This window comes from Saccoglossus kowalevskii, chromosome 9, assembly GCF_978046115.1.
Source record: "Saccoglossus kowalevskii chromosome 9, keSacKowa6.1, whole genome shotgun sequence".
NCBI classification, from domain to species: Eukaryota; Metazoa; Hemichordata; class Enteropneusta; family Harrimaniidae; genus Saccoglossus; species Saccoglossus kowalevskii.
Genome location: NC_140649.1, coordinates 37,124,284 through 37,150,876, shown reverse-complemented (window position 1 = coordinate 37,150,876; position 26,593 = coordinate 37,124,284). Strand labels below are relative to the sequence as shown.

Here is a 26,593-nt window from a genome sequence, read left to right as displayed (position 1 = left end):
ACTCCATATTGGTAAGTCGATGTACGTGACATGTTCAGTCATGTAAAACTCCACATTGGTAAGTCGATGTGCGTGACATGTCCAGTCACTTAAAACTCCATATTGGTAAGTCGATGTGCGTGACATGTTCTGTCATGTAGAACTCCACATTGGTAAATCGATGTGCGTGACATGTTCTGTCATGTAGAACTCCACATTGGTAAATCGATGTGCGTGACATGTTCAGTCATGTAAAACTTCACATTGGTGCTGATGTGCGTGACATGTTCAGTCATGTAAAACCCAATATTGTTAAGTCGATGTACGTGACATGTTCAGTCATGTAAAACTCCATATTGGTAAGTCGATGTGCGTGAGATGTCCAGTACAAAAGCATTTTCCATAGGAATCCATGATAAACACATTATTCCATGGATAACTGGTACTAATACTCAAAATTCTCAATTTCTCATGACAGCCATATTTATCCGCCATGACACTAAATATAATCGTTTTAACATAGGTCACAGACGAGGTTTTTGAGATATGACAGACAGAATGTTTCTGTCATAGCAACAAATTGTAAATTGCTTGAAACACGCATTGTTGGTAAATTTGTGAAGTTGTTTTGTGGAAAAATTTATAATTTTGAACAACACAGTAACTCAACGCCACTTGCTGGGTTTCTGAGGGTGTTATTTTTTTGTGGCAGCGAACTTACTGTCGTTCATGAGATCACACACTAACGTTGATGTTGGCTTAAATCAAAATACGGAGATCGGAAATAAACAATTGTTTTTACTAGTGGGAAAAGTATAATCTCAACAATTTGTTAAATTTGTAATGTACGACTTTGGAATGTACGTTTTATTTCAAAACATGTATTTCATATGTTTAAAAAAGTCCCCATACTAGTATGGTCGACATCAATATTTGTCACTTTGCTGACGCAGTATGCCACAAGCAGCCTGCAAAGTTGGCATAACAAAATGTGGGAAAACTGGGTGAAAAAAAAACAGCGCCGTTTTTGGGGTTTGGCAAACAACCTAAACACACTCTACACGCATATTGTTATCAGAAGAATTTAGAAGTAACCGTGCTACATGTCGCCGTTTCCGACATTTTGTTCTTTAGCTTACCGCGCAATGTTACACAGCGTCTGATTAGCCGCCTATCAAACAGGCGCAAACAATCAAACTTTGTCATTTGTTTAACATAAAATACTAGTATATTGAGCAGATGTTATTGATTAAGACGATGTCTTACTGGTGGTCAAATAATTGTTGCGGTGAGAAACTGGTAGTACGAATGGAAAATAATTTTGATGCCCTTGTTCATTAGCAAACTTTGTCAGTGGTTAATATATCCTAAGACATTATTTGTGGTGACGCGACAGAAATATTGAACTCTATTGATCGCATGATTGACCGCTAAAAAATGTTCTTGATTAGTATAGATTCTTCCATGTAATTACTGTCTTTCTTCTCCATTAGGCCGTACGCTGATTCATCCATTATTTCCAGCACCAGATGCTTTGGAAGAAGACCCCGTGTTCGTACACATCACTTCCTTAGAACGTTCAGATGAATTCAAAACAATCCTGTCTAAATCTATTGCCGATGGGTAAGGAATTAAACATAGTGAATATCAAGCATTCTTTGGGCGCATTGATTTGTATAAACTGATGACAATCATTTGTTCATTTCAGAAAAAATTTTGAAATTATGGCGGTTTCATTCATTTCTACGAGGTCAATAGCACGAGGTGATTCTGCTACAGAGGGCGTGCTAACTACCAAATTGCCTTCAAAATATTACTGCAAAGCGGTAGGTTTGACATTGATTCGTTACGCCGACAAAATTAAAAAGCATTATCTTCTAGCAACGAAGTGCTTCGGTGAAAGGAATAAAATAATGGGTGAATAAATGCCGTAAATGGGTGTAAAATGTCTTAAATTGGTGAAAGCAACGTTGTTGAAACCAGTAATTAATTCGACAAATGTATTCGATGACAAGTACATTTTATCTACAGGTTGGAGGTGGAATACCGTATGTTGTATGCGCAGTGATTGCTGATGAAGATAGACAAACTAAATTGGGTTCATATACGCCAACAGGTACGTACATTCAGGTTTTCGAATTTGAAATATTAAGCGCAAATACGATGTGATTGATGATTTGCATATGATTCTCAAACGTAACCACATTATATTACGATACAGGGTTCATCATTATCTGTGGTCCTTAAAACATCGTACACAAATGTATACAAGATTATATTTGTTTGCAAATAAACGGGCTAAGATTTAATGATGAAATCAGTATACGTGTCTAGATATAATATGATATATATAAGTAGTGTAAAATAATTAAGTTTAACCCTGGTTATTTTGTTCAGTCTTGTTTTATGGAAATGTTAGTTAATCTTTGCTACTCTTCTAGTCAACGGGGCGCTTATTTGCATATGTAACAACTCGACCGTTCCATCTCATTGGCAAATGATATAACAAACCGATGATAAAATAGTTAACCAAGTAATCCTATTTTTAAAGAAAGTAAAATTTTCAAAACAGAACGTAGTCTGTGACGAGAACCGCTTAGTCACCATAAGCCCGCTGAACGTTTACTGTCCTGGTATTGTATTGATAGCACAAACACATAAATAACAAATATTCAATGTGTAGTAATTTTAATTTTAAAATGAGGGTATCGTCTCAATATGTTCTATGTGGGTTTGGAGTATCCATTCACCAGTGGCGGATCCAGAAGGGGGGCAAGGGGGCATGGCCCCCTTCAAACGCATGAAAATGCATATGGATTACGCATAGCATCGTCCCAATCGCACGGTCCCGTGTATTCGACCTATAGGCCTGGACCCCCTCCCCCAATACATTTTACTGGATCCGCCCCTGCCATTCACACATACACAAACGGGTTCACCAAATGTGCGATTCGTAGTTTTAACACATATCTTCATTTTCACGTTTGTAAAAACTCACAAAAAATAACAATTATTTACAGGAAATGACTTTATGTATCACAGAATTGACATTCTTGCACCTGAAAGTCGCTGTAGAATTAGGAACAAGACAGCTACTACAGGTTTGTAGTCGTGAGTTTGTGGGCACACAGCTATGCCCATGTGCTCATAAGACTGTGCCGATGATTAAACATTATATTATTCCGTCTTAAATTATTTATTATCAGTCAACAATTCTCTCTAAAGTGTATCAAAATTGTTTATATTCCTTATTAAAGTATTACATATGGCATCAACAAATAACTATACAAAAATACAAAATTGTATCTTTTTTGAGTAATTAGCAAAGCAATTTATGTTGTGTTTTTTTAAATGGTATGCATCAGAATATGCTAATTATCCGTGATAATACTGCGTACCCGTCTTATACCCACACAGCATGTGTAACCAGACACAGATTTGAGATATGCTGAGAGCTTACATCGTAGAAACCAACAGTAAACCACAATTGTCATGTTTGACTATTATAGTTCGGTGACCACTGTTGTGTTTATAAACAAATCATACTGTACACGTCAAGTTTTGGTGGTAGACAACTGCTTTACTATTACCTGCTGATATTTCAAAAAGGCGACACATCCGGATTACAAAATATAATGGTGTTTTGGCTTTTCCTCTACAGACCATTCTACAGTGAAGTTCAGCCCTGACGCCTTTAGAGACCCCAAGTATTATATATCAAATGAAGAAGACATAAATATAGTCCAGCTTTATACACAGTATATGAATGATATTACTGGTCATATTCCATCAGATTTGTTCAAGGTAAATAAGTATGGTTGTTTACAGGATGTGACTAATTTCGTGTTAAATTATTCGATAATAAAGAGCATTTTTATCCCGTTGTTACAATATAAAGGAATCCGTGCGAGCCGCAGTAGTTGCTACAGCCATAACCGAAGAAATATGGAAAAATGCATCCCAGTATGACTCAAGACAATTCATAACTGCGTATTTCATCGGCACAGATAATGGTGTTTTCCGAATATTCCCTGGTCAACAATTGGGCAATAGTTATGACCACGCAACAAGACCATGGTATAGTGCATTTCGATCGAATACTTTGTAATCAACACGAATAAATACATTGTTCTGTGGATTGATTATATGCAAAAATGATTATGAATATCGATGAACTATACTAACCATATTTCATATCCATAGGTATAAACGAGTGAAAGGAAACGTCAATAAACACACATTATCGATTCCATATAATGACGATTTCGAAAATGATTACGTTATCACTCTAAGCCACACAATCGTTGAAAGGTAAGAGTATTAATAGTTCAGATAAGTCACTAGAAACAATAAAGATGACTTATGCAAAACAGTGCACAACAAAATCAAAGTAGGAAAATGAGACGAAGCGATCGGCCTGCAAATTAATGAAATATATTTAAAATTACATATTATTATTGTAAAAAATTCTATACCACTTTACCAGTCATACTTGTAAATTGTACTATTATTATTATTTGCAGCTCAATATCAGATCAAGCAACATCAGATGAAATAAGGGCTGTTGTGGGTATAGATTTCACAGTGGAATATTTTCATCTTTTAGTAACTGACGGATATCCACAATGCGTCGAAAATCAGTACAGGTTTGCATTAATTAAATAGTTGTCATTAATACAGCATCCGAAGAACAAACCTTCTTTAGCCTTTCAACTCTCTGTAGAGCAGAGGCCACCGACAGTCTATTTCCACTCTCTTCTGCTCTGGGCTAGTCTGGTGATGGTTTGCCAGTTGAGCACAATCTTCTTCATTTTCTGTTCTCACGTTCTACGCCAGGTGTTTCTTGTCCTTCCTCTATTTTTCTTCCCCTGTGGATTCCATTGCAATTCCTTTCTAGTGATGGTTTCTGGCTCTTTTCTTAGTGTATGATCAATTCAAGTCCATTTTCTTTTCTTCAGCTGATTTGTGGGAGATATCTGGTTTGTTTGTTTCCAGAGCTCTTGGTTACTATTCCGGTTTGCCCACCATATTCCCAGTATTTTTCTTAGGCAAGAGTTTATAAAGGCTTGAATTTTTCTGTTGCATTCTGAAATTGTCTTCCATGTCTCTGATCCATATAACAATATTCTTTTCACATCTGTATTGAAAATCTTTATCTTTGTTTTCGTGGCTATCTCTCTTGACCTCAAAACTTTCTTAAGCAAATTGAATGCTGTCCTTGCCTTTCCAATCCGGTTTCTAATGTCTTGCTCTGTCCCTCCAGCTGTGTCGACAATGCTGCCTAGATATGTAAATGATGTTACTTCTTCTATCACCCCACATCCTAGTGTGATACTGTTTTCACTGGTGATTTTCACTTTCATCACATTTGTCTTGTTTGCATTGCAAATTTTTATAGCTTCTTCCACTAAACTTGATGTTTTCTTCTGCATTTGCTTGTGGGTATGTGACAACAATGATAAATCATTGGCAAAATATTTGAGTTGTTCTAAGAGTGTCCACTGTATTCCATTTCTCTTCTCTACTGTTGTTTTCCTCATGATTCAATCAATTGCTAACACTGTAAGAAACGGATATTTATGTGAAACTCCCCCTCCATGTAATCTGACATTGCATTCCTGTGTATGTGTTCTTGATGTGCTTGTTGTACTTGTCTGGAATTCCATAATGTTTCATAAGTTGCCATAGTGACTCCCTGTCTAGAAAGTCAAAAGACTTCTCAAAGTCTATAACATTGATGTAGAGAGAGAGCTTTTCCATTCAACTGACCGCTCTATGATGATTTTCAAGGTGGCTATTTGGTCTGTGCGTGATCTTTCTTTCCTGAAGCCTGCTTGCTGGTCTCTTAAAAGTTTATCCACCGCTGCCTTCATCCTGTCCAAAATAATTCTATTTAGCACTTTTCCCGAAATTGAGAGCAACATTATTCCTCTGTACTTCTTGCACTGGTTTAAGTCTCCTTTTTTAGGGCTGTGTATTCTTCCTTCCAATCAACTCCTCCAAGATTCTTGTAAAAAGTTGGTTAAGCATGTCAACAGATGTTTGTAAATACGCCTTGAGTGCTTCAGGTGGTATCCCATCAGATCCTGCTGACTTCCCATTTTTCAGCAACATGATTGCTTTCTTAATTTCCTCTTTGGTCGGTGGATCCAATGTAATAGGTAGGGATTCCTCTGCTGGTGGTATTTCTGTTGTTTCTGTAAGGAATGGTCTGTTTAACAATTCTTCAAAGTGTTCTACCCATCTTGTCATTTGGTCTTCTACTGTGGTGAGCGTGTCTCCATCTTTGTTTTTAATTTTTCAGGTGGTAATGTCTTGACAGCTAGAAGTTTTGTGATGTTGTATAACTTCATATCTTTTTGGTTAGCAGCTTCTTCCGTTCTAATTTCTAGTTTCTCGAAGTAATTTCTTTATCACTCTTTACATTTATCTTGACCTCTCTGTGCTTGTCCTATTCCTACTGAAACCATGCTTTAGAAGCTCTGGTTTTTGCAAATGTTAAGATGATTCTTGATTTTCTTCCTTTCCTCCATCCTATTCAGTGAAATCAAACTTTTATTCTGTTTCTGCTGTCTGCCTAGTTTCTCCTCACAGGTTTTGATCCATGTCTCTTTTAACTGACCCCATTGACCGTCTACTGTATCCTCTGTGTCTAAGTCTAAGAGCCTTGTACCTATTTCTAATTGAAATTTGGTATTGTTGCTGCCAATCTCTTGTCAATTTGAGTTTGTTTACATCACCATGGATTGCTGTTGGTGGTAAAAAGCCGCCAAGTAGGTCGCCACAAAGTATCCAAACTTACAGGACACAAATCGCCCTATCGCTAATAAAATGACATTTCATGTTCCAAATTTAATAGACTCTTGGTATTCAGGATATTCCACTGACCAGGTCAGCCAGTTTCATCTGAGGCTCTATTACCTCGAGTCCTAGTTCTGAATTCAACTGTCTGTGTTTCTGAAATCCAAGTTATCCAGCGGAGGATTAGCATACCAAGCTACACCAGAGCCCTGTTAGCCAGAATTATCTGTTTCCACCTCCCATGACGAGGACATAGGGCTTGGCTTTTGGAAGGACCAAAGAACAAACCTACCCAAATATTTATGTATGTGTGTGTGTGGTGGTGGTATTTTATTAACATTAATATAGTATCCCAGGGACAAACCTACCTAACATTGATATAGTATCCCAGGGACAAACCTACCTAACATTAATATAGTATCCCAGGGACAAACCTACCTAACATTAATATAGTATCCCAGGAACAAACCTACCTAACATTAATATAGTATCTCAGGCACAAACACAAACATATATATGTGTGTTATAATTAAGTGCGAAACTACACTATTGTTACCGGGTTGCCATATATTTTCCAGCATTGCAAAGTAACTTAAGAACTATTTTTAAATTGGACTGCTCCTGAAACAGAGGCCAATTGATAATATTTTGGAAAAGAACTGACTATAGTTACCATAGCATAATACAATAAGGAGAAATATTAATGATGATAATCAATGTAGGGCAGTTTTGCCTTTTAATTTTATTTGTTATGAATAATTGGGCATATCTAATCATGCATATACATTTTATTGAAGCAAACGTAGCTCACTGACAAGTACATTGTTTGACACAAAGGATTTTGATTTATATTTTTAGTTGTTTTGTGATGGATAGCAGTGGATACCTTGTGATACATAACGATTTCATTGAAGCAAATGGCGATATCAACATTGAAAACTTGCATATCACAGAGATTGAACCAGACATCGCACGGGATTTGATATCTAAAGGGGTCCTTATAAAATCACAGTGCGTCAACTTTCAAACAATCAAGCAACAAAACTATTACATAGTGAGTTGATTTCATACATAAATGTAAAACTAACTAAAACAAAACTATCACATGGTGAGTACTATAGTACTTTTGTACCAGAGTTTAACATCTATGCAATTATGTTCGGGCATAGGCGGAAAGACGGAGTGACATTGACAATTTGGCAGATAGTGATTCTTGTATGCGTTACCAACTATCGTACATATCGGGGACAAATGTATATCTTGGTATCATCAACAAAGATGACTGTCCAGAGACAAGGGAAACAAAGTGCATATGTGAAGTAAGTATTTATATGGTGATATGAAAGTTATATCATTTGAACGTGTTCAAAACATGTGGATACCATCCTTGTTTATTTCCAACATATCGAGAAACAAAGGTTACCTAGCAACGTATTGTACAGGTAATTTATATATGTATACTGCTATTAGAACCAACGAAAATTATTCAAAGATTATAGAATGATACGGAATCAACAAATAATATCGTGATTGACTTTCAGAGCCAGTGCCGGGATACAGAAAATACTGAATGTGAATGTCCCTGCCTGTCAGATGCTGTTTACGACTATTGTAATGACGAATTCCACTATACAAGGTATAGAGGGCAGGGTTGTCTGGTACTTATGCATGTATTACGCGAATCGGAGACTACTCAATACTGTTATTCGCCGTCGTGTCTCATTTATTATGTGATGATTTCGAATCCAAGATGCCTATTAGAAGTTATTGTGTACACGCTTGCATGACAGGCATTTCTACATTTTGCATGTGCAAGAAAGATATTCAGTCCTGCTTTCTGGTCATCCTAACTCTGTTATTGTTTGTGTTCTAGTGATAGCCATCCAGCTTGTACACCTAAAATTCGAGATTTGAATATTATTACACAAGCTGAATCGGATGTTTCTCACCTATCACAGTGTTTCGAAACACATTGTTCTGAGAAGCAAAATGCAGTGTAAGTATTCTATAAAAGGATTGGAATTTTTTTTATAAAAAAAACAAATGAAAACTATTATTATATTATACTAAATGTGCTGAAGCAATTATCACAGCTCTGATGCTTTGTGACACCGACAACAGGAAATAAATAAATACATTTTAAATAAATTGGACAGAGTATAATAAATACATATATTTTACTACAGAGTATAGTATAATCTATCTTTCAGAGAATGCAATGCTGCAGTTAACTGTGAGTGGTGCATGGATGGTAGTCCACGCTGCGAGGATAGTGTATACCATTGCAAACCACGTAAGTTATTTTGCATGATTTAAGTAATCGTTCTATTAGGATTTGTACAAAATAGTAAAAATGTCAATGTATCCCTGGATAAAGCTGTACTATAACAGACAATATTCTGTTTTACATTACTGATTACTGCACATACATTAAATGCACTTCAGTGTGATACAAAGATTGACCACGGCCAATGTTGACATACATATTTGCCGATCCGAAAACAGCATTGTTGGCTGGGGTGAAGCCCGGGTCAACAACTCGCTCTTCGGTAGCCCAATAAGGCCACTAAGATCGAAATAAAACGTGTGTTGTAAATAAGAAGTCATATAATTATTTTGAGGAAATAAATAGAAACAAAATGTTAAATGCCGTGCGCATTTGTAGTGCGGCGCCCAGGGACCAGTAGGAGCATTGAGTCGTGTTGTTCAATGCATAGATCAAGGTTTCAAGTAATTATATTTCCATTGAAAACTGGCATACAAATGTTAATAATAAACCCAAACTACGTACTTTTATTAAATTTAAATCTGAATTTTGAGAAAACATTACTTATCAAAAAATATGTCTAGGGATGAACATTCGTTTTTAGCACAGCTCCGTTTCGGTATACTTCCTTTGCGTATCGAAACGGGACGATATAGACATGAAACCGTTTGTAAATTATGTTTTTTAAATTTAACAGAAGATGGAATACACATAATTACTTGAGCATCTATTTAATGTACTTAGTATTTCCAGAAACCAATTTAATTTGTTAACTGATACAGAAAAAATAAGTTACTTTATGGTGAACCATGTTAGAGGGATAGTAAAATATATTACAAGATCATTTCAGAAGAGACGAGATATCCTGTTTGTGTAGTACATTAGTTGATATTATATTTTACAAGAAATAATACATACACTATCTTTATTTGACATACACTCTCTATATGTGAGTATATACATTCAAGCTATGTATTTATTTTCTTATTGTCACACGTCACTTTAATAAGCAATACTACTATATAAAATATACGCCTTTCAAAGCAATGAACGATACCTTGTTTAGCAGAACCTGTTTACATATTAAATGGAACCTATTGAATATAAACACAGAGTGAAAGCAACCATTTATAATATTTATATATTTAGATCACTATGCGTCTACGCAATGCCTGAACAAGTATTACGTGAGTATATTGACGGCAAATTTTGATGGCTGGCAGGGCTAATACTATTACTGAGGTTAAAAATATATATGTATATTATCATTATTATTCAAATAACTGGATACTGGAAAATATCACTAAACCAAGGTGTGAAATATAAATGACTGAAAATGTAAACATTTAACATAAACATAAATTGGTAGTTAAACATGAAGCTCTTTTTTTAATTTGAAATTTTGAATTTATGGACAAGTATTTTTCACTGTTTATATGCATGTGTTTTTTAAACATCATACGTGATTTACATTAAATTTGAAGTTCTGATTGAAGCAAACATAAAAGCAAATTGGACAGATTTATCAGGGTTAGGGAGTTTACTGACCATAACGCAAGGATAACAAGCTGGGGGAATATACAGGTATTACACTCTCATGAATAATATGTGAATCATCACGTAATAGTTAATTACTTATTAATAATATTGCATTTTTTGAACGTACATATCATTGTATTTTGCAGCTCATGTGAGCTCAGGACTATCTACTGGGATAAAAACAGGAATCGCCATCAGTGTGCTCGCAGCAATTGGGATTATTATTGTTGTAATAGTATTCATAGTCGTGAGACATCACAGGGAAGCTAATGTCTTGGATTATATAGACAAATACACGGATAACGAGTATGACGTCCCATCGGCGCCCCCGAAGCCTTCTGACGCCACCCCAGCAGAAGAGGATACTTTAAATTACGAGTTAGCCGAGGACTATATTCTACCCGATACTCATGATTCAAACTATGTCTATCATAACCATGAACACGATTCAGATTAAAATATAACACTTACCACGATGTTAAAGTGGGGAGTCGTCACCTGCGCATGCGTCAGATGGTCATAGCGTGTCATTGTTTACAAACAAGCTTCTACCCATGAGCCTTTGCGATTTTAGCGTGTGTTGTTATCGTCGTTTGGGACTCAATTCCCACGCGTGCGCAGGTGACGACACTCCCGCTTTAAACATCATGCTTAACAATATGGACAAAATGCAAAACCAATACTGTGCCTATAACGCAAACGATGTATTGTGTAATACCTTTAAATAAACATTCATTCGCAAAATCAAAGTAAAAAATATCTAAAAAACAAATATATATTCAGATACGTTTTTAATTAATTTATCACATGTATTAAAATACTCACTGATACAATAATATATGCTATTTTTGTTTTAAAAGTTTATCTGTAGCAGTTTTTCACTAAATCACACGTCAGTCTCTGTACAATGTAAATATAATAATGTATACGTATTTTAAAAGCTTCTGAAAACAGTCATTCTTAAATTATTGGGCATTTAAGCTATTTAAATTCACATGATATATTACAAGTGTAATTAAACAATGATTAATTAGTAATACAAATCCCAGATGTAATAAATGGTGTGACCAGCAATAATTATATAGTCAAATGTAAATGTACATAAATGTAACTATCTGTCATTGCTAATTAAATTTCACTTGACGGCACCACATAGCTGTACGCTACACTGCGTTCCTAATCACATTAGAAAACTGAAACACATTGAGTTGCACTCTGCTTATTGCAACACCATTCTCTTTCAACAATTATGCTATACATAAGGGACTGGACAGAAATTACGCGGGGAGGGTACATATTTTTCATGTAAGCGTTTGGGGGAGGGTAACTTTATTTTGTGCACACATAAAACCAGGGTCACTGTTTTCTGTGCATTAAATATAATGATTATAATATCCAAAAAATACAATAGAAACATTGTGTAAATTTACCAATTATAATGAAACAAACATTCATGTAAGTATTGTTGCTATATAACAGTCATGAACTCAACAAACATATTACTTAAATAAGCGGTGTTGACTAATACCCATGCAAACAGTAAGTGGTACAGCAAAATTAAAAGAAAAGCAATGTAAATTACACCTCAGCAACCACTGCTTAAAAATAGAGACAGGCAGACATGCAAAGCCAAGAACGACAGTCAGTGATGGGATTCATAACGAAACATGCAAAGTTGTTGAGCTTGCTAATTTCCTCAAAATATTAGTCTAAATGCAAGACAAATATTTTGCTGTTTTTTTGTATTGAATAGTGAAATTTTGTTATTATTATTTTTTTTATTTTTTCTCACTTTATTTTATAAGCATGCGTTCTAGCCATAAAATAGATGTTTTATATTAGACATAAACTTTTAGTTCTTACATGAACTTTTTTTAGAACAATTTGTTTTGCGTTTTAGTCATATATTTCATTTTTAGTTCTTTGTTGGCATTTTAGTGATTATGTGTATTCTTGTGACCATTTTCTTTCTATTTGGGATTGAGTTAGAGTCAATAAAGTTATTGTTAATCAGAATCCTCCTCTTCCTCTCGGTTACTGTTTCCAGTATCGCCCTCTGTGCCATTATTAACTGACTGTTTTTTCCATATCAAGTTAGCCATTTGTCACAGTTCTTCCATGAAGAAACTGGTGAGCAGCCACTAGGTTGCTACAAATCACAGTTACTCAATGGAAGGATATCCTAATTGTGATTAGCATAGCATAATGTTACCATTATTCCACAATACTTCCATGCAAGGACTGGGATGAGCATAACCCTAGTGTGTCGTAAATCACAGTTGGTCTTCCATCAAGGGAGTGTTTTGAGCATGACACTAGCTTGCCACAAATCACAGTTTCACAATGGATGGACTGTGATGAGCATATGCTAAGGATATGCATAAGCATGGTACTAGGTCGTCATAAGTCGCAGTTCTTCCATGGTGGGTCTGTGTTGAGCATGACACTAGTAAGTATCTATCAGGGGTAAATTCTCTTTCTCTCGGGGTTCTCCACACTGTCAGGGGGGAATCTCGTCTCGTCTCTCTATCTCGTCCCCTTGAGGTACGGGATCGGGAAAGTCACTTTAACTTTACAGTCAAATAAGGCACACACAACGAAATACGTTTCAACTCTCGTCTTAGTCGATCTTTTGGAGCACTCTATAAGACACAGCGCCCTGGGGAAAAGTCCCCAAGACTCTCACAAGGCCGAACCAAGACTCGCCCAAGACTGGACTCTCTCAAGGCTCGCCCCTGGACTGGACTCTCGGACTCAGACTGGACTCGACTCCCCAAAGCTGCGTCTGTCGTGGAGTATTCGCCAAGACCAACTCAAACTCTTTTTATTCATTTTCAAAACTCTAACCAATTACAAAGCAGTAAAAAGACTCTAAGGCGTAAACTTCAATCATAAAGCCAATCAAACTAAGTACTGAATACGTCATATCTTTTGATTAATCGTTCACTACATTAATAACTATGAATATAAACTGTCAGAATGAGTAGTCTAAAAAGCGGTGGTTATCTGGTAATTAGTTCCAAATCACTGAGCCAAGTTCCGTCCAAAACTTCAAATAGGCCTACACGATGACAGACATAACACAGCAATTCGCTAATAATCAGTTAATTAACTCGGTCAACAGATACGCGAAAACAAATTCATGACAATCACAAGCCCTTCGCGGGAAAACTGTGATAATCGTGATGGTACTATGTCACCATGTGTCACATATCGTTCATGGAGGAACCTTGATAACAATGACACTGTGAATCATAATTCAACCTTGGAGGGACTATGTTGAGCAAGGCAATACATCGCCCTGAATCAGAGCTCCTTCATAGAGAGACTAAGACAGGTGCGTTACTAGGTGGTCAAATCACAATTCTTCCAGAAAAAGATGTGATAAGCATGGCATGTAGTCGCCATTGATCATGGTTAAATCATGGAGGACCTCTTGAAGACTCAGATAAGTGTGGCATTAGGTTCATGTGAATCATTGTTATTCCATGAAAGGTCTATTATCAGCATGGAATGGGATCGCCATAAATCATAGCTTCTCAATGATGGGACTGTAATGAGCATATTACTAGGTCGCAATGACTCATGAGCATAGCACAAGATCACTTTAAATCTCCTCAAAGGAGAGACTGAGATAAGCCAGAAGCAGGGTCATGAATCACAGTTCTTTTGCACAATGTTGACATGAATTACATTGGTTTGCTGTGAATCGCAGTTCCTTCATGATAGAGCTGTGAGAAGCATGTCGTGGTCACAGTTCTTCCATGGAGATACTGTAATGAGTGTGAAACTCGTGCACAGTGAATCGCTATACCTCCATGGGGCGATTGGGAAGAGCATGGCAATTATGTTGCCATGCAATACAGTTCTTCCTTAGAACTATAGCTATGAATAGAACTGTAGCTATGAATCACTATTTCAATGAGTCAATATAGATCACAGTTGTTTCGTGTACTGGAACTGTAATGGGCTTGGCACTATAATCCTCCATAATTTTACTGTGATGAGCAACGGAATAGGTTGGCATGAATCTCAGTTCATCCGTAATGGAACTAATGTCATGAGGGATGCAGGCACCGTACAAGGAGACACTGCATTTCGCAATGGTATCACTCATTCAGAATTCTTAGGGGAGGGTATAAATAATTAACACATGCAGGGATGGATACCAACCGTTACGTTTTCAGCGTAATCATTACAAAATTGAGGGCAAGATCACGCTGTTACAATATAGGGAATAATTACTACGAAAATAATGCTGAATCTTTTTACTTCGACCGTTTTCCCAAAGACCCTAATAATTTTACACCATGAATTTTGATAGTATGTAAATAATATTGTAATAAAACGTGCGTATTTTGTGGTCTTTTATGTTGCATCATGGTAACAGTGTTGTGTAAATCTATGGCGATGCAACTCATTTTATTTCCCCCCAAAAGTCGTATACTGGCAAAGGTTATGAAAAGACTCCTCACCATCTTTCATTCGAATGTGGAAATGAAAGGGTATCCATTTTAGTTAAAAAGAATAAGAGTATAGACTTAATTTGGTGTCTATGTCATGAATTTGTTTTTGCGTATCTGTTGACCGACTTAATTAGTTGATTATTAGCTGAATTGCTGTGTTATGTCTGTCATCGTGTAGGCCTATTTGAAGTTTTGGACGGAACTTGGCTCAGTGGTTTAGAACTAATTACAAGATACCGTCGCTATTCTGACATCCGTAGTTATTAATGTAGTGAACGATTAATCAAAAGATATGACGTATTCAGTACTTAGTGTGATTGGCTTTATGATTGAAGTTTACGCCTTAGAGTCTTTTTACTGTTTTGTAATTGGTTAGAGTTGTGAAAATGAATAAAGAGAGTTTGAGTTGGTCTTGACGAGCACAGCACGATAGACGCAGTAGAGAGAGAGTGCAGTCCTAGAGAGAGTCGAGTCGAGCCCGAGAGAGTCCAGGGGCGAGCCTTGACGCAGTCCAGTCTTGGGATAGTCTTGGGTCAGCCTTGCGAGAGTCTTGGGGATTTTTTCCCCAGGGTGCTGTGTCTTATAGAGTGCTCGATTGACCGACTAAGACGAGAGCTGAAACGTATTTCGTTGTGTGTGCCTTATTTGACTGTAAAGTATAAGTGACTTTCCCGATCCCGTACCTCAAGGGGACGAGATATAGAGAGACGAGACGAGTTCCCCCCTGACAAGTGTGGAGAACCCGAGAGAGAGATTTACCCCTGATATCTATATTAACTCACAAGCAAATGTTGGATACAAATGGTGTCGCATACCACTCTGTTGAACTTGAGCCAAGTTTGCTTATACCTAATGAGATTCCTTCTCAGTTGTTTTCAGTCACATATTGTTCAAAGAATATAATCTGAATAAAAGTCCAAAGTCAAGCTAATTTTACTCCTGACAGGCAAACATCAAACACACATTGACAATCTAATTTGCTAATGTATAGTCTTTAATTTCTATTATGCAGGACATAACAATTAATTTCATAATGAAAAATTCATTTGAAAAATAAGATCTATATATTAAATATATCATTTGTATATTTCTCGATATTCAGTAGGGTCGAGAACATTCACAGTCGTAAATTTTAATCATTACTATTTGTCAACAATTGGCATCATTTGTATCATGCCTTAATATTGATATAGAGACGTTCAATGTGTTTCTATATTAGCCCCCCCCCCTTGATTGGCAAATCTGGTCATCTCATAAAACGACAAATCAGTGACTAGAAGACTTTAAACATTTAAGGTTAATTGGGGAAAACGTAAGCCGTGACTACTCAAAAGCCAGGCTTATATCATCTTCGTACTGTCATTGGTCTACTTTTGCAATGAGAAGATTTGTGTGTAACCATATAAAAATTATAACGACCATATAGGGCTTATAAAATTCACTCGTAATTGTTCTTGCTGTTACAAGATTCAATTTGTTATTACTAGGTATTCCCGCCATGTTGCTTTGACTGTTGTCGACGAATGCGGTGATACAAGAGAACGAATAGTGGTAATTATTCAATAACGTGTAAAGTAAAGTTGGAATACATATTGGTAGCAATTCGATTGTTGTGTCTCCATGTCCGACTGACACAAATGTGTCATTTCCAGCACAGAAGCTGAGCCTATTCTTCAAGCTTACTACAAGGCACACCTGGTTCCACAGTCCGTCATAGCACACTGACTAAATTCAGTTCGTGTGTAAAAGATATTAGAATAAGTTATACACCACAGATCTTTTAAACCTCATAACTCAAAACAAATGAAACGTGTCTCTATTGTATAAACAACAAAGAAAGTGTGTCTGACACATAGCAAATTATAAATTACAACCAGGCAACAGTTATACTTTGTGAATGTTACAAAAACTTTTATCGAAATAACAAGTCAACCATAAATGAATATAAATCGCCAACTACCAATTCTTTGCATAGCAAGGCATTCATCAATACATAAATCAGAGATTATTCTAGTTCACTGAGCAAATTCCAAATACACAAATCAACAACTATGAAAATTAGGTGCGAAACATTCCAAACTTTTTTTTGTTCAACGCAACAAAACGGATCTTAAAATTGTAGGTCGTTGAGGATTGTGAGGAATACGGTATGCCCCTCAGGTCAACGAACTATGTACAAATATTTATTAGAACAGCAGCGAACAACCCCATTATTATGTATGTGCCAAAACATGTGAAAGTGTCACTTACAATCTGATCAACACTACAGTAGCGGGAATTAGATACATTGCACAACAGTTATCAGTAATACCTTAAAAACATGGGTATAAATCTAAGTATTCCGTTAAAATATTGACATCTCAGTGGGAAAACTATTATAATGAAGCATAATTTCATCGGATAAGGAACTAGTCGAGAGTCCAATAGTTTTTAATTTTACATGTCAATGATGATATATAAACACTGGTGGTTATGTCTGATTGAGAAAAGAGGGTCAGGAAAGTCAGTACTTTTAGAAGTGCAGCACATGTCAAACGCTGAATAACTAGTGACATTCTCAGCCAATAGACGAAACCCGCATTGTTTACATCAGGGTTGTTATGGCTATCATAATTTTATACTTGCTATTATCTGTAATGTATTAGCTTAGTTTGTTTTATTTTATCTATTTACTGTTTTGTAACCTTTTATTCCTTCTTAAACTTTTGTAACCTCCGGGGAATGTGTAAGTGTTAATAAAATTATTATTATGGCTGGATGGCTCGTCAGGTTGAATATATGGGAAGTGGCTGGAACGGGGAATGGGTAACTCGCAAGGCAGTGAGTGGTACACTAGGATCGCTCGACACGTATACGCATCATTCAGTCATTAGGACATCAGTGGTATAGTACAACCAGGTTTTTATTACAACTTCAATCGTCGCCATAATCCCCCGGTCTTCTTCCCTTTTATCATGCTAGAACCCCCCCCCCCCATTTTTATAATCGTGTTAATCATTCAACCAATAGTCTTAATACTTTGCATGTGTTGTCATGACGGCATGTGGACTCCACCACTGAGGGCATCGCCCTATAGCGTCGTCATGACAACAGCATTGCAAGTTGCATCGACAACCGTTATATGGAGAAGTGGAACACTCGTCACATATTAACCTAGTACTATTTCTGTTGTCGCTTTCAATGAAATGCAATTCCCTCAAAAGTGCTGTCATGTCAATTAGGAAGATGTGTGAGGTTATTAGTTAACATGTTATTACATGCAGAATAATATAAGATATTTTTAATCTTTAAGATACTGACACAAAATTACCCTCTTCCAGCTATTTGCACGTAACTATCATAATTATATATGCTATGTTACATTTCACTTATAGTATGTGTTTACTCAATTTGGATCACAATGGTATGCATGGATTATAACAATGTTGAAAACCATAGTTCATTCCCCATAAATGGTGGACAAATTTATTAACACGTGAAACCTTGATTATTATTTACGAAATGAAAAAGAAATGACTAACGTGGCAAACAGTAATTACGTATCGGTCATGCCCTCTCGCCTAGACTTCTAAAATCATATCATAATTAAAATTATCACGTTATTTGATGGAAAACAACGCGAGGTAAATCGAGTAAGTGGAAGCATTCTAAACGCATTCACTCTCATTGGGACTTAGTCACTAATGCTATGACGTAATTTCCTACTTCCTGGTATCGAATGGAGTTTAACTTTAACTGACGCGGACACTCGACGCATTCAATATGTCGACTAACATACCGTATATGTTAGGGCTTATACTGCTATGTGGTATATGTGTTTCAAGAGCGGCAGATTTACTCAATGTTGAAATAATCAGTGGAAAATTAACGAAGTTAGCAGAGGAGAGTTTGAGTGCAACAGAAATACAGGTAAGTGCGTTGTATGCTACCAGTTACTGTGACACGATTACAGTAAAAGTGATATAGTATGTAGTTAAACGAAAACAGGAAGTAAAAGTAAAGAATTCGGTTACAGTTATTATGTTCAGTTACTATCATTGTGTATCAATGGCTGATAATAATATTTATTTTTATTCAGTGGGCGTTATTTAGTAACTGAGCAATAATTGGCTGGACATGTGAAAATCATCGCAAAGTAATAAAATCGAGAACAAAATAATCTGCAGGAAGTCGTCACAGGACATCTGAATTTGTCTCCATAAAAAAAAACATAACACGACATTCATGGGAGGATTGCACAAATAACTACACCCTTGCATTTCATGTGCGTAAACTTTATGATATATAGCTCCTGAGAAATCGTTTGAACTGTCTTTTCAAACGGCGTTTACACTACACGAGGAATTACATAGGATAATTGGGTCAACGGAAAACCCAGCGTTAAAAGTCTTTGTACGTGCGTAGACGCATACATATACACCCATATTGTTGTTCTTGTCTTCGGAAAGGAGGTCGTCACTCGGTCATTGTAATATAATAGCGTACTAGGCGTCCATTGAGCTCCGTAAACAAATATTTCTTAGTCTTTGTTATACACAAATTCCAAGTAACCGTGATGGTGCACAGGGCTTTCCAACCACAACGAAGCCCCTGGAGCGAGCACGAAGTGACAGAAGAGCAGACGTTTCTCGGCACCGAAATGTCACAGCTAGAAACTGAGCAACAAAAAATAAAAACAACCCTTACGATCAAACCATTTGTGAATATTAGTACGTTGTATATATTCTCGCACTTCTGTGACTTCTTGCTCCCCTGTGGTGAAATACTCAACTTAAATAGGACATCACGTGACTTATATTAGCATGTAGTAGAAAGTTAAAGAAACTGTGAATTTGTGTATTATATATATTATTATACATCTGTCACCGTAACGCCATAGGTTACAGCGTGCCGTAATTTTGCGGTATTTTACGGAGTATTTTCATCGTACCATATTAGGAAATGCGAATCCCAAATATGGAACTATTACGCGCGTAAGCGTCCTCTAATAATAAAAACAAAAATGGCTGCCACCAGAATTTAACCGGACTCCATACAAAACAGTTCGCTGATTCTGTTTTAAACTTTTTAGATTTCGGCATTCCCATGATGTATCCTTGGTAGGAAAAGATGTATAATAATAAGGTTATTACGAAGATACCTCAAAGTATGCACTCAGACAGTACGCTGTCGCATCGACCCCCGCTGCGCGCACAGGCGCTCGGAACGTTTCTTGGCTAATAAAAAATGACCTAAATGGGATCGGCATAGTTAGTCAGTCACCGGTACATTCCCCTACTACTCATATAATAACACAAGGTAGGAAAGCGTTGACACCATGACATCAAAACTTCCCGAAAATAACACGATTTTCCAAATTATATTTCGATCCGCTTCACACAACTCAAGCATGATATCGGTAGAAACACAGGGGCCTGACGATCTATTCGTCACGGTCTCAATACATGGACGTCTATGGGACCAAGCGATTACGTCCCGGTACAGGGCCTTGTTCTTGCTCAAAATAATAGAAATTATAGAATACAGTTTAGTAATGTAAAGCAAGCATATGTTATTAAATTTAATCATCGTGCACGCATGCGCAGATTGACACAACCTGAAGGCTGGTATCACAGAGAATAGAAATTGTCAAATTTCGTCATAAATGCGTAAAATCTGGAAAAATATATGATTTATATGTAATCGGACAACATTTTGCGATAGTTCAGTGTCTTGTAAGCACTCGTAACTGGTTTGGACAAGGTATTTTGTATTTTGAGGTGTGATTTTCGGCTGCTAGAAAAATGTGTGCACATTTTGTTTCCTCCCTTGTCTTATATAATTATATAGTGCAAGCTGATCGGCCGGAAACAAGTATTAGTGATTTTCGTGGTTTCGGAGCGTGATGATTAAATTTAATAACATATGCTTGCTTTACATTACTAAACTGTATTCTATAATTTCTATTATTTTGAGCAAGGACAAGGCCCTGTACCGGGACGTAGTCGCTCGGCCCCATAGACGTCCATGAATTGAGACGAATAGATCGTTAGGCCCCTGTGGACTTACATTACTTTTATTCGAACTAAAACGGGTTAAATCTTGTGAAAATCGAAACACCAGAGCAATATGAATAAACCCATCTACGCGGATATTTTGAAGCAGAGGCCCAAGCATGCGTATATGTTTGGAACTGCGCATGTTTGGAACTGGGTGGGTGTATTTCTTGACTGAATGTTTCTTGACTGAATTTTATTTTCTGTCACTGAGATCTTTGTTCATGTTTGACTTTAACAGAGACACAGAGAATTTCACATTTTGCTCTGTTTTTGGAGTAACTCACTGTTTTAGGTGCTATTGTCGCCTGCTACATATCCATGAACATAACACCTTGCGTGTAATACTTTGTGATATTTGGTGGAAAATCAGTTGAATTGCATGTTTGGGTGTTGTGCACTGGCCGAAAGTTCAGTAGTGAACTTGACTTGTGTGTTTGTTTGTTTATGGTATTATAATGCTAATTATCGTGGCGTTCACGTTAGTAATGAATGAAATAGATGCAAACCGTCGTCAGTGACGCATATTTATGTGATTCTTCAACCGTTTTTTTCGACGTGAAAAATTATTTGTTTTTCAAATCTTCTTTGCCGTTTATGTGCACGATGACTCGTAATAATTACCATAACAGCAAACGAAAGTGATTTATTATAGCAATTATTAGTATCATCATATGCGTATCGTTTTCAATGTTTGGGTCAAATAACAGATCGCCGAATGAGGGCGTGATTTCGGCACTAGCCAAGTCGGTCCCAAGTGGGTCCCGACTAACGTGAATGCAGCTGCTGTAATCTCTCTGCAAACACAAAGGATTACAAATTTCGACACGTACCGAGATCCCATGACGTGAACGCAGCAATTGCCTTCAAATAGGCAGAACATCACAGTATTGTTTTATTAGAGGGGTCGGCAAGGGGTATTTTCGTAAGCTGTAATCAATTGTTTTTATTTTCGTAATAATGTAATTTAAATAAATAAAAAACGTAAACTCGTAGACGTGGGCAAGGCGTAAAATGTAATCAGCTATTTTATTCGTTCGTAATTGGTACAAAGATATTATTTTTTGTAAGCGTATAAGCATTTTCCAAATAAAATGTCGTAATTCGTAAGCTATTTCTAATTTTGATTCATTCTTAAACTCAAATTATCAAAAATATCATGAAAATATAAAATGTAATTAGGAATTTGCTTTTTCTGTAAAATGTAAAAACCTATTGTTTACTGTAAATAGAATTATCATTTTATTTCATGTAAAAGCGTAAAATGACGTTTTTATTTCCTCTAATCTGTACCAGCTATCCCCACTTGCACCCCTCTTATTAGGTTAACCTTTGTATAAGTACACACTAATGCATAACTTTACAGGTTGTAAACAATGACAGTTTTCAAGGTCAGCCATTGTTTCGAATAAACACGTGACATTGGAACGCGGAAAATTGTCTGAAGTGTTTTCTAGGGGTAAATACACATGAAACTAGGCGTAGTTAACTGGGACCTTAGTTATAGCTGCTTTACTAAAATAAACAACAAGCGGCATTACAGCAGGGAAACACTTCAAGTTGGAGACCAACTCCCCCATCCCTAATCCTAACTCGGACCCTCATCCCAATCCACAAATTCATTTGAATAAGGGATAAGAGGGATAAGGTTAAAGGAATACTGTACGCATCCGTCAGTATCCATGAATGAACCATATACAACTATATATAACTAGCTAAATACATATATGAATGTTTCAAAATTACAGAAATAAAAATGAAAAAGCCTCCATTGCCATCCAAATAAATCACATTATTATTATTATTATTATTATTATTAGTAGTAGTAGTAGTAGTAGTAGTAGTAGTAGTAGTAGTAGTAGTAGTAGTAGTAGTAGTATTATTATTATTATTATTAGATATTAGACTGGGCCCTCAGCCCATAGCCATTTCAGCGAGGGTGAATGGCCGAGGGACTGTTATAGTTTGCAAGCGAAGTTACTTACAAGAGTGTGCCTGATTAGATATCCAGTCAGACCAATCAGATGACAACTTTTGTTTGACCGTTTTTTTTCGATCTATTCTTTGTACACATGCTTCGACTCAATTAGAAAGCTAAGCTTTGATATTAATTATGCAAGCAAAATTATTTATAGTTCAACTTACTGTTAATTAGTTAATAAATTGAAAATGTCAATGGCTTATCATCGTAGATGTTGTGGTTATTTCTACAATGGCAAGGGAGAGCTAATTAAATAAACAAATTAGGCCTCAGGGTCTTTTTGGCTACAATGTACCCCCCTTCTAATTATACAACAGATTTTTAAATTCTAGTATATATATATATATATATATATATATATATATTATAGCATGCATATATAAAGTGTACTTTGTATTCCAGGAACACTTCAATTCATTACCATTTCGGAACCTTCCATTAGACGGTGATCTCTTGATATCAAATGTAAGTATACACAGTGATATCCATTATCAGAGGCAAGTATGTAATAATGTATTATACTATTACACAGTGATATCCGTTATCAGAGGCAAGTATGTAATAATGTATTATACTATTACACAGTGATATTCGTTATCAGCGACAAGTATGTAATAATGTATTATATTATTACACAGTGGTATCCGTTATCAGAGGCAAGTATGTAATAATGTATTATATTATTACACAGTGATATCCGTTTTCAGAGGCAAGTATGTAATAATGCATTATATTATTACACAGTGATATTCGTTATCAGAGGCAAGTATGTAATAATGTATTATACTAATACACAGTGATATTCGTTTTCAGAGGCAAGTAAGTAATAATGTATTATACTAATACACAGTGATATTCGTTATCAGAGGCAAGTATGTAATAATGTATTATACTATTACACAGTGATATTCGTTATCAGAGGCAAGTATGTAATAATGTATTATACTATTACACAGTGATATTCGTTATCAGCGACAAGTATGTAATAATGTATTATATTATTACGCAGTGGTATCCGTTATCAGAGGCAAGTATGTAATAATGTATTATATTATTACACAGTGATATCCGTTATCAGAGACAAGTATTTAATAATGCATTATATTATTACACAGTGATATCCGTTTTCAGAGGCAAGTATGTAATAATGTATTATACTAATACACAGTGATATTCGTTATCAGAGGCAAGTAAGTAATAATGTATTATACTAATACACAGTGATATTCGTTATCAGAGGCAAGTATGTAATAATGTATTATACTATTACACAGTGATATTCGTTATCAGAGGCAAGTATGTAATAATGTATTATACTAATACACAGTGATATCCGTTATCAGAGGCAAGTATGTAATAATGTATTATACTATTACACAGTGGTATCCGTTATCAGAGGCAAGTATGTAATAATGTATTATACTATTACACAGTGATATTCGTTATCAGAGGCAAGTATGTAATAATGTATTATACTATTACACAGTGATATTCGTTATCAGAGGCAAGTATGTAATAATGTATTATATTATTACACAGTGGTATCCGTTATCAGAGGCAAGTAAGTAATAATGCATTATACTATTACACAGTGATATCCGTTATCAGAGGCAAGTATGTAATAATGTATTATACTAATACACAGTGATATTCATTATCAGAGGCAAGTATGTAATAATGTATTATACTATTACACAGTGGTATCCGTTATCAGAGGCAAGTATGTAATAATGTATTATATTATTACACAGTGGTATCCGTTATCAGAGGCAAGTATGTAATAATGCATTATACTATTACACAGTGATATCCGTTATCAGAGGCAAGTATGTAATAATGTATTATACTATTACACAGTGATATTCGTTATCAGAGGCAAGTATGTAATAATGTATTATATTATTACACAGTGATATCCGTTATCAGAGGCAAGTATGTAATAATGTATTATACTATTACACAGTGATATCCGTTATCAGAGGCAAGTATGTAATAATGTATTATACTAATACACAGTGATATTCGTTATCAGAGGCAAGTATGTAATAATGTATTATATTATTACACAGCGATATCCGTTATCAGAGGCAAGTGTGTAATAATGCATTATATTATTACACAGCGATATCCGTTATCAGAGGCAAGTGTGTAATAATGTATTATATTATTACACAGTGATATCCGTTATCAGAGGCAAGTATGTAATAATGTATTATACTATTACACAGTGATATTCGTTATCAGAGGCAAGTATGTAATAATGTATTATATTATTACACAGTGATATCCGTTATCAGAGGCAAGTATGTAATAATGTATTATACTATTACACAGTGATATCCGTTATCAGAGGCAAGTATGTAATAATGTATTATACTAATACACAGTGATATTCGTTATCAGAGGCAAGTATGTAATAATGTATTATATTATTACACAGCGATATCCGTTATCAGAGGCAAGTGTGTAATAATGCATTATATTATAACACAGCGATATCCGTTATCAGAGGCAAGTGTGTAATAATGTATTATATTATTACACAGTGATATCCGTTATCAGAGGCAAGTGTGTAATAATGTATTATATTATTACACAGTGATATCCGTTATCAGAGGCAAGTATGTAATAATGCATTATACTATTACACAGTGATATTCGTTATCAGAGGCAAGTATGTAATAATGTATTATATTATTACACAGTGATATCAGTTATCAGAGGCAAGTATGTAATAATGCATTATACTATTACACAGTGATATTCGTTATCAGAGGCAAGTATGTAATAATGTATTATACTATTACACAGCGATATTCGTTATCAGAGACAAGTATGTAATAATGTATTATACTATTACACAGTGATATCCGTTATCAGAGGCAAGTATGTAATAATGCATTATACTATTACACAGTGATATCCGTTATCAGAGGCAAGTATGTAATAATGCATTATACTATTACACAGTGATATCCGTTATCAGAGGCAAGTATGTAATAATGTACTATACTATTACACAGTGATATCCGTTATCGGAGGCAAGTATGTAATAATGCATTATACTATTACACAGTGATATCCGTTATCAGAGGCAAGTATGTAATAATGCATTATACTATTACACAGTGATATCCGTTATCAGAGACAAGTATGTAATAATGTATTATACTATTACACAGTGATATCCGTTATCAGAGGCAAGTATGTAATAATGCATTATACTATTACACAATGATATCCGTTGTCAGAGGCAAGTATGTAATAATGCATTATACTATTACACAGTGATATCCGTTATCAGAGGCAAGTATGTAATAATGTATTATACTATTACACAGTGATATTCGTTATCAGAGGCAAGTATGTAATAATGTATTATATTATTACACAGTGGTATCCGTTATCAGAGGCAAGTATGTAATAATGCATTATACTATTACACAGTGATATCCGTTATCAGAGGCAAGTATGTAATAATGCATTATACTATTACACAGTGATATCCGTTATCAGAGGCAAGTAT

At 35.6% G+C, this 26,593-nt stretch overlaps 2 protein-coding genes across 3 annotated transcripts in view; both read left to right on the top strand.

Annotated features, from left to right (window-relative positions):
* The first annotated feature begins 348 nt into the window (after positions 1 to 348).
* Positions 349 to 12,601, top strand: LOC102808217 (VWFA and cache domain-containing protein 1-like). Its single transcript, XM_006816240.2, has 14 exons — positions 349 to 1,602; positions 1,688 to 1,805; positions 2,011 to 2,095; positions 3,000 to 3,080; positions 3,641 to 3,783; positions 3,878 to 4,056; positions 4,183 to 4,290; positions 4,503 to 4,625; positions 7,639 to 7,834; positions 7,950 to 8,099; positions 8,322 to 8,416; positions 8,654 to 8,776; positions 8,991 to 9,073; positions 10,732 to 12,601. The coding sequence occupies exons 2-14, from the start codon at positions 1,704 to 1,706 to the stop codon at positions 11,040 to 11,042; spliced, it is 1,779 nt and encodes a 592-aa protein (XP_006816303.2). The 5' UTR covers positions 349 to 1,602; positions 1,688 to 1,703; the 3' UTR covers positions 11,043 to 12,601.
* A 6,164-nt stretch (positions 12,602 to 18,765) lies between these two features.
* The window catches only part of LOC102806361 (VWFA and cache domain-containing protein 1-like), a 61,132-nt gene continuing 53,304 nt past the window's right edge, over positions 18,766 to 26,593 (top strand). For both annotated transcript variants that reach the window (XM_085503472.1, XM_085503473.1), the window contains exons 1-2: positions 18,766 to 18,960; positions 23,470 to 23,532. In XM_085503472.1, the coding sequence (XP_085359598.1) occupies positions 18,814 to 18,960; positions 23,470 to 23,532 (210 nt within the window). In that variant the 5' untranslated portion in view covers positions 18,766 to 18,813. The remainder of the gene's footprint in view (positions 18,961 to 23,469; positions 23,533 to 26,593) is intronic.

Excerpts from the sequence above, each read along its gene's own strand:
- LOC102808217 (XM_006816240.2), top strand. The coding sequence starts at position 1,704 with ATGGCGGTTTCATTCATTTCTACGAGGTCAATAGCACGAGGTGATTCT. Across the intron at positions 8,417-8,653 it reads GACGAATTCCACTATACAAG|TGATAGCCATCCAGCTTGTA; the intron begins GTATAGAGGGCA and ends TTTGTGTTCTAG. Across the intron at positions 9,074-10,731 it reads TGTATACCATTGCAAACCAC|CTCATGTGAGCTCAGGACTA; the intron begins GTAAGTTATTTT and ends TGTATTTTGCAG.